This window comes from Larimichthys crocea, chromosome XIII, assembly GCF_000972845.2.
Source record: "Larimichthys crocea isolate SSNF chromosome XIII, L_crocea_2.0, whole genome shotgun sequence".
Lineage (NCBI taxonomy): Eukaryota > Metazoa > Chordata > Actinopteri > Sciaenidae > Larimichthys > Larimichthys crocea.
The window spans coordinates 29,767,709-29,776,386 of record NC_040023.1 but is presented as its reverse complement, the minus strand read 5'-3'; the positions used below and the strand labels follow the sequence as shown (position 1 = coordinate 29,776,386).

The following is an 8,678-nucleotide window of genomic DNA, read 5'->3' as shown; positions in this document are numbered from 1 at the left end:
TATTTTATTTAAAAAATGTTTTAAACAAACAAAAAAGCTGATAACAAAGAAACTAGGTCCACTCAGGAGCTGCGTTTTTATGCCAGAAAAAAATTAAGTTCAGAGTTATAACACAAATACAATTTACAGCTTAATGTATGAAACATAAAAAAAGGTCTGTTCTTATCTGAAGTGGAGGAGCTTCTTGAATCTAAATCCTTGGCTACAGTCCTGTTTTCAAGCTAAATATATAATGTTCACTCTCAAATTAAAGAAGCTGAATAAACAATATGTCGTCAAAAGCTAAATCCAAATCGTTTGCCTTTGAGAATGAACTTGATATTCAGATAACACACACTTGAGCTACTAAAAAAAACACTCTCCCTTTCTTCCTTCCCCCCTTTTCCTTCAGGGTTTCTCCAGCTGGATCTCCTCCTCTTCCTCCATAAAATTGCACACGTCCTGATAGGGGTCGTGTCCCTGGGAGCGTTCGATCTGATCATATGTGGCGCAACAATCGTCCAGATTTAGCCCCTGGTGTATGAGATAAGAAAGATGGATATCAAGGAAACGCACAAAAAATCAATGGAACGTATTCATGTTTAATTGATTAGTGGTGCAAGATCACATCTTTGTTCATGCTGTCTGCCATGACACGTGTTTGACTCAGAGAGGTGGTGACTAATGTAAAGATCACCTGATATATGTTTTCCTCTTCTCTCCTCATTTTCTTCTTCTCCAGTTCATTTAGTCTCTTTGACTGTGAGGGGGGAAAACAGAAGTTTGTAAAACTGAAAAAATTATGCAATTTCCCATGAAGGAAAAAATTACCATTTGAGAACCTTACAGCAGTATGTAATCAAAGCAGTCAAAGTAGGGCAGGCCTACAGATCATGCAATCATTTCTGGTGTGTTGACATGAGTGATAAGGTAATACCACTATTAAGACATCTGGGAAAGTTACAATCACCTCAGAATTAACGCTACAGGAAGAGTTGACATATGAGTGTCTGGTAAAACAGTTAGTCATGATAAAGTGACCCTCTGACCTGGCAGAGAAGGCTGACAGAAGGCAGAAGCACACACAGAAACAGTAAGATTCCCTCAGCGGTCAGGATCTTGTTTTTGGTGCTTTCGAGGAGGTTTATTGTCTTGATTGAATCTGGGCATACAGACAGAGTTCAGAAAAAAAACAAAAAAAACAAGAGTCATGCATTTAGGTATTTGCATACCTGCGCAAGTGAGAGCACACATTTGAATGAAGCTGGACTGTATCAAAAAAAGGAATCAGGTTAACGAAATAATTACTTAACAGACTTACGCAAAGATTTATTATGAGATTGATTGTTTTGTTATATAACTGTGCCGTTTAGCATAGAGCTCACAGTGTGACGTATTAGATACATGAATGAACAATTGGTAGTATTGTTACCTAAGGGTAATGGTGCTCTTGTGAACTAATGCAGGTTATCTCACACATAATCCACACAAGGGGTTTAGTGGTTGTTTTTACATTTCCACATCTGTCACCTCTATTTAATGAGATTATGATGTAAAATTGCATTTCAGCGTGACAAATGCCTCCACACATTAGCTTTGATCTAATCTTGGTTGCTATTTAAAGTAAATGAGTGGGCAGCAGACTGTAATGAGACCGTCCTAATGATGTAAAGATTAACTAACTTGCAATATGCAAGGATGCTGCCACTGACACAGCTCTTGGGTAGACTAAGGTTAACAGGATTTATGGCTTATGAGGTGTTAGCAGTGCTTAGAGCTCACTTGACTCCCAGCTCTCCATGTTAAACACACACATTACCACTTGTATTTTGGATGGCTATGCACTGCAACTACCACATACATATACAAACACAGTCACACTTGTACATAAATACTCACTGTAGACATGTAGGTAGGTGCCATGTGTGAAGAGGCTGATTTTGCTGCCGTTCAGGAAACACTGGTACAGCCCACTTTCATTCAGCTTGGCTGCCTTGAAGGTAAGGGTGCTACAGTGTCTTTTGCCCATTTCATGTTTAGTTTTTATATCCACGCCCTCTGAGGATGTCATACCAAATGGCTCCTGGGTTATACCTTTACCTTGAATCCACCTGACCCAGCTCATTTTCAGTTTCTCTTTGCTGTAGCTGTAGCAGCACTCCAGGTCAGCTCTGCCACTGACCAGTACACTCAAAAAAGGTCTTTCTGGTTCTAACAGCACCTCATCCTGAGCTATAACCACTGTGGAGGAAGCAAAAGTTATGGCATGATGTTATATATTTGTTCATTATTTGAGTTTAATCTGTCAAATTATTCAATTATGATCACATTATTTGCAACAACAAAAAAAGGTCTTAAAAGTTATGAATAACAAAGTGAAATAAAAATGAGCTGTAAACGTACAGCATCAATAACCAAAATAAATAAAGTAAAATGTAACATGATGACACTGCCATCTGCTTTGACAGGAGATGTGGTTCACTGAAGCAGAACTCAAAAGAGAGAGAGGGGGGTTTATAGAGTACATACTTTTAACTTAATGTTAAAAACATTTCAGATATTATTACATCTTAAAATAAATTCATGTGACTTACCAACGAAGCTGCAGAGGAGAAAGTTTATAACCGTCCCCATTGAGCTAACAAATGTTTTGTCCAGAGATTTAAAAAAAAATCGACCCAAATAATGCAGATTCTTCATACAACACTGGTCCCAGTCTTCACTGTTAATGTACAAACACACTGGTGTTGTACTTATCTTCCAGTCAGGATTTACGCTTGAGTGAATTTGGACCTTCCCACATTTGCATACAAGTTATATCTGCATGTATTTAGACATTATATGTTAATTTCTTTATAACAATAATATTCTTATGTTGTCTAGAGTATATTTCAAATATAGTGATACAGGATATGGCTTATGTGTACATTTGGAGGATCCAAGTACAATCCATCTTTAAATTTGTTTATATGCATGAAGACTCAAACCAAACTAAATTTAAACCCCAAACCACTGTCTAACAAGTTATTTTAAAGTATTTATTGGCTCATAACTATATAAAATGACCAAACAGGAATTTATTTCCCCAATTTATTAAAAAAAAAAATGAAGAATTAAAAAAAAACAGAACGTACCACAATTTTCCTGAAGTATACATCATTAAAGAGACTCTTACACAATAAAAATCAAAAGCCAAATACACAGTATAGTTCTTGCATATTTGTTGTTTATAGATAGACGACATGGCAACAGAGCGGTGTCTTTTCTTTTTTATACAGGGCACTGGCTGGTTGAGTTGGTAGAGGGCTCAAATCTTATTGCTGTCATGGAGGTGGATGCAAAATCTGAATCCTGGCATGATCTCTCATTGCTTACTAGTGATTTGGTCATTGTCTCTCACTGTCAGAGGTCAATGTCACAGTCCTCCATTAAAGACAGCCCAAACAAAACAACAGTGATTGTGTTTGCAGACATGAGAGCCCTTTATGAAATAAGTTGATCATCAGAACAAGGCACCACTCTATAAATACATTTTCTATACATCTAGATATTTGTATATAGAACGCACAAAGAGGAGAGAGAGAGAGAGAGAGAAGTGCCTGTAGTCATCGTTCAGCCAGCGACTGAAAGCATCACTGTAAGCTGATGTTAACTGGTTTTCATCTGTAGATCACTTCAACTTGACCGTTAAAAATTCCTAGTTGAGATTATCTGTTGAAATGCATCCCATTGGATGGCTGGATAGTCATAATACAGAGCAGGTTTATGCTTGAATGTACACACCCACCCACCCAAAAAAAAAAAAAGCATCATGGTTACAAATTCATTTATGCATAGACAAGTTACAGACAAGTCCTGCCTCTCTCTCACCGTTACAGCCAAATGCATAGTACATAATTACAAAAGCTTGTTTGAAAAACAAAGAAAAATGGTAACAAAAAACCTCCCCGACCCGTTTAAGTAAATCAAATGAAATACACAACAACATATGGTAAAACTGTGCTGTAGGAAAAGGTGATCATGCTATCACAAGTGAAGGTGTTATCAAGATGTGTATCTATTGTGTCCCTAATAGACTTTATAAACACACAGAGGAAGTGTGTGTGGGGGGGTAATTTATGCCTTCTCAATTTTTTCCTTCAAGCTGACATCTATGTACAAGTTCTAGGGGGAAGACAAGGGGAGAGATGGCAGTTACGTTCAAACACTCGAATGACTAATGAAACCATCATTTGCATAATTTCATACTGAGGTCCAGCAGGGTCAAAAGGGTTGGATTTGTTGTTGTGGCAACAAGGATGAGAATGCATATCAGGAAGTGATTATGATTACAGTACTGGTGAGAGCGACGCTGGAATGAGACTGCAGTCTTCCTTCCTCCAAACCTTCAGCGTTTCCTTTATATTCGCAATCTGGCTTCACTGTCTTGTTTCCTTGTCCTTCTTCTGTTGCTGCTGGACCGGGTCCCATGTGTTTAATTTAGCACCAGAGGTATTATAGTCTATCCAGGTCAGAACAGTACAGGCTGTGGCAGTCACACCGGCTTTTACTTGCACTTATTGACCCAAACACACTCTGAAGACAAAAGACCACAGACTGACACAATCTGTCCGGGTTTGTTCGTAAGGCGAGAGAAGTCTAACATTCTTCATTTCAGGAATTACTTTTGCAGCTAATAAGTCAAAAACCAGGTATTTCTACTGACAACCAATGCTTCACACTTCTATGTGCTTTTGAAATCCCTTCACTTAGTTAAGTTGCCACATGTTAGGAGTTTGGAGAGAGGAAAAGCAGCTGCTGACTGCAGGCTGCACTACCGAGCCATCACTCCTGCATCAGTATAAAGTAACATGCTACTATACAGATGAAGCGTGTCATTAAGAAAATTACAGCTTGTATGAGGATCTAACGGTGCTTTGTTATATCTTTGGTCCTGTGTGCACGGCCACAGTCATGCCACTACTCAGAAATTATATCATCATAATTATAATTACAATCAGCTGCTGAATAAAATACAAAGACGAGCTCAATTTTGATACAAATATTGCTACTAGGAGAAGAATAGAATCTCTTACTAATAACATGAATCTAACGTTGTATAATACAATTTATAACCCTGCCTGGTGGCAAAAATGACCTTTGGGAACACTATTAAAGCACTGGGCTCCCAGTGTTTGTGGGTGTATACGTGTGTGTGTATACGTGTGTGTGTGTGTGTGTGTGTGTGTGTGTGTGTGTGTGTATGAGAGACTATGTCTACATTTTTCTTCAGTACACTGAGCACATATCCTAATCTCATGTTCTCAACACATCCTCTCATGACTGTCTGGTTCAAGCTGGCTTCAAACAAACAAGACTAACAACTCACAATCTCTTAACTCACTCCCCCGTCCCTACATCTCTCTCCTTCACCCTCTACACATTGATCTTTGCTACACATTCTCAGTTTGCATTCTTATATTTTGTTTCTTGCTTTCCTCTAACACCTCGCTCCATCTTCTTCTTCTTCTTCTTGGGGCCCCAGTGCTGTAACAGTTTCACGCAGGTGATACAACTCACTAACCCGACAGAATTCAGAGGAATAAATAAAAGCAGTAAATACAAACAAGTCTCCATTATTAACAGCATGATTACTTATAGTGCCACTATTCATAAATGCTTCTATGTGACCTAATAACAGTAAGAACCCTCCAAACAAGCACGTCTTTAATTAAAAAAAAAAAAAAAAAAACTTGTAACACACATACACACACTTTCTAGCATGCGGTCTTCTTAAACGAGGCTGCCTACATGAAGCTCCTGCTGTGAAAAAAACTTCTGAATAGAGTACACGTAATAAATTTTGCAAAAACAGCATGGGTTCAACTTATTTTGATTAGAAAAAGTGCATCTCTGTGGTACTTTGGCATAAACTAGAAATAACACTATATATCAGCAGTAGTATTTCCATAAATCTTCATACGCTACATTGGCCCCTTAAGGCTTCCACCTGGTTATACAGCTAACTCGGCAGGCAAACACTGCATGTCTTCTTTACTGTACATCTGCTATTGGCAATAATGTAAATTATTTTCTAGCGTGCATGTCTCCGGTGTGCGTATGTGTGTTACAGCAGATCGCAATCACTACTTTGTTAGGCAGCATTTCTCTCACAGTAAAATATTGCTTCTGTTTTTTTTGTTTTTTTTGGCACCTCTCTGCAAAAACATCTCCCACTCAAAAGTAGGATGTCCTGCTTTTTTTTTCTCTTCTTTTCTTTGTATACCTCTCTACCAAGCATGCACGCAAACAGACACACATACACATGCACACACCTCCCATGTTCCATCACTGAACCGCTGCATTGTGCGTAAAGCCACCTAATGCAGCAAGAGTCCAGGGCATGAGGGTTTAGGAATTTCCAGGAAAGCCTCTGGAAGCACTCCAAACCAGCACCAGTAAAAATCTAAAGAGAAGAAAAGAATGTGGGTAAGTTTAAAGAACAGTTTTAAGAACATGTAAAAGTGATTAGATCAATGATGAATCTTATTTTGTTCCCCACACTTTTAAATTTCAGTGTCCTCTGGCTTTACAGACACAAAACCCAAGTGAGACTAGAGAAGAGCTGATACAAATGTTGATTTGCTCTTTACAGTTCAGTTTGTTACAGCTGCAGCATGTGACCTCAAAATGTTTTTGCCCCGAGCTTTGTCTTTCAGCCTACATACGGGATGCACTCTATTTATGGAGGTTGTTTTGGTCATATGCACCCTGACAGAAAGAGTGCAGACACTTCTCAGGGCTGAAAAAAGTCCCACGGTAAAATAAAATTATTAATAGGTATAATAATTTATATTTACAGATGATATTCTATTAAAGGTGCAAAAAGGCTATCAATTGAGCTATGTGATTTTAAGTAGGTGTGAATTTATGAAGCATTTTTCAATCAAATTCATAATGCTGGTTGGTTTTATCTCCTTGACTTACGATACTTAAACCTATAATTGCGTTTATACTTCTTCTCACCTAGTGGCCAGCAGGTGGCATGATGGTGTCTTTACTGGAAGTTCAACCCCTCCAGTGAGAACTTGGAAAGGGCCTCCTGCAGCCTGTGGTGCTCCTCTTCTATAGTCTGCAACACACAAAATCAATATCACCTTAGGAACTGAGGACTGACACTCGCATCCCCACCCCCTCACTCACACACATTTTCACCCTCCTCCTCTTAACATCCTGTCTTCGTCTCCCTCCCTGCTGGTCTGACACATCCTATTGCAAGAGCTGGACATAATAGCCATTTTCAGAAAAGTCCAATTTCACAAGGCAATTTTCAGCCAAGCAATAACAGCAGTGGTTAAATGGTTTTCTATTCTCTAGTTTCTCTTTTGTGCCTTTTTGGCCCCATTTGTCCAAAGTATACCACAGCTCGCTCCTTACTTAAGTTATCCTCAGTGAAATCCTTGATGCCCAACTGTGTGTCTCTTTCCAGTCCAGTCCCATTTTTTGTTATGTCTCTCATCTTTATCTGCCCCTGTCAAACTCCCTGCTCACAATTTTTCTCATCTCTCCCCCTCTCTCTGTTCACCTCCCCTCACCTGTAATCTCTTTAGCTGTTCCTGCAGACTGTGGAGCCTCCTGCACACTTCCTCCTTCCTCTCCTGGGACAGCACCAGGGGGGCACTGATGCTCCTATCCTCCTCTCCCTTAGTCCCTGCACCTTCTTTTTCACAAGAGTTATCGCTCTCCTCCTCCGCTCCTCGGTCTGCAGTCTGGCTTTCTTCTGTGGACGGAAAGACTCAATTTAGATGTGTCATTTTTAGTCAGTTTTATACTGAATTGCAGTAAAGCCAAAGTTAACATGGTATTTAAAGTTATAATTTGGTATTTTTAGGAAATCCACTCATTTGCAGCAGATTAGATGAGAAGATCGATACCACTTTCACATCTCTCTGTTAAATATGAGTGGAATCAGGCAGAAACTGCTAGCCTTTCTCCATTCAAAGTGCCTACCAGCATCTCTAGAGGTCACTACTGCTCACTACCACTAACACATTGTGTTTATTATTTTATGTTTTATCCTGAAAGCAAGAGAAAATGAGACAGCGGTTATATGCTGGACTACTTCTTGGCTGTGAGCACTGCCTGAATCGGTATCAATCTTCTCATGTAACTATTTGCAAGAAATCTAATGATTGTAATTTCCAAAATGTCAAACTATTACTTTATAAAAAAAACAAAAGAGTACCTGTTGACTGACAGCTATCCATTTCTTGACTTGGCTTCTCTGATTGCTCCTCTCCATTTTCTTCATCGGGCTGAGAGTCTTCTGATAGACTGATGCTGCCCACCAACAGCCTTTTCAGCGACATGACTAACAAAAGGATACAGATTTCATGGTTTTATTAGAAAGGCAGTTAAGCTACTGTGCTGGAAACGTAATTATATAACAATCAGTGGTAGAAGTACAAGGAAAACCCTCATTCACCTTCATCCAAAGCACTGCTGGCCACCTTCTCCTGATCGCTATTGGAGTGGCCTATCAAGTCGAAGCCTTTGTCTGACAGGAAATCAATCAGCCTGTGCCTGGGGTCTGAAGACTTGTCATCCGTCAAGCTGTCCTTATCTCGATCTACAGACAGACACAAGAGCTTAACTTTGGCTCCAGCATTCAGAAATGTGTAACAATAACAAATTTGTACTATTTATTAAGCGTTCAGCTG

The 8,678-nt window shown here is 39.2% G+C and overlaps 2 protein-coding genes across 8 annotated transcripts in view; both read right to left on the bottom strand.

Annotated features, from left to right (window-relative positions):
• Positions 1-36: 36 nt before the first annotated feature.
• Positions 37-2,750, bottom strand: cd79a (CD79a molecule, immunoglobulin-associated alpha). The gene is made up of 5 exons (XM_010741384.3): positions 2,574-2,750; positions 1,879-2,220; positions 1,029-1,141; positions 677-739; positions 37-513 (listed from the first exon to the last, which is right to left on the bottom strand). The coding sequence occupies exons 1-5, from the start codon at positions 2,677-2,679 to the stop codon at positions 388-390; spliced, it is 750 nt and encodes a 249-aa protein (XP_010739686.2). The 5' UTR covers positions 2,680-2,750; the 3' UTR covers positions 37-387.
• Positions 2,751-3,077: 327 nt separating this feature from the next.
• Positions 3,078-8,678, bottom strand: part of arhgef1 (Rho guanine nucleotide exchange factor (GEF) 1) — a 36,695-nt gene continuing 31,094 nt past the window's right edge. For all 7 annotated transcript variants that reach the window (XM_010741386.3, XM_019267188.2, XM_010741387.3 and 4 more), the window contains 5 exons: positions 8,444-8,587; positions 8,204-8,329; positions 7,554-7,738; positions 6,985-7,090; positions 3,078-6,424 (listed from right to left, as the gene is read on the bottom strand). In XM_010741386.3, the coding sequence (XP_010739688.3) occupies positions 7,016-7,090; positions 7,554-7,738; positions 8,204-8,329; positions 8,444-8,587 (530 nt within the window). In that variant the 3' untranslated portion in view covers positions 3,078-6,424; positions 6,985-7,015. The remainder of the gene's footprint in view (positions 6,425-6,984; positions 7,091-7,553; positions 7,739-8,203; positions 8,330-8,443; positions 8,588-8,678) is intronic.

Excerpts from the sequence above, each read along its gene's own strand:
- cd79a (XM_010741384.3), bottom strand. The coding sequence starts at position 2,679 with ATGAAGAATCTGCATTATTTGGGTCGATTTTTTTTTAAATCTCTGGAC. Across the intron at positions 2,221-2,573 it reads TCTCCTCTGCAGCTTCGTTG|TGGTTATAGCTCAGGATGAG; the intron begins GTAAGTCACATG and ends CTTCCTCCACAG. Across the intron at positions 1,142-1,878 it reads CACCTACCTACATGTCTACA|ATTCAATCAAGACAATAAAC; the intron begins GTGAGTATTTAT and ends CTGTATGCCCAG.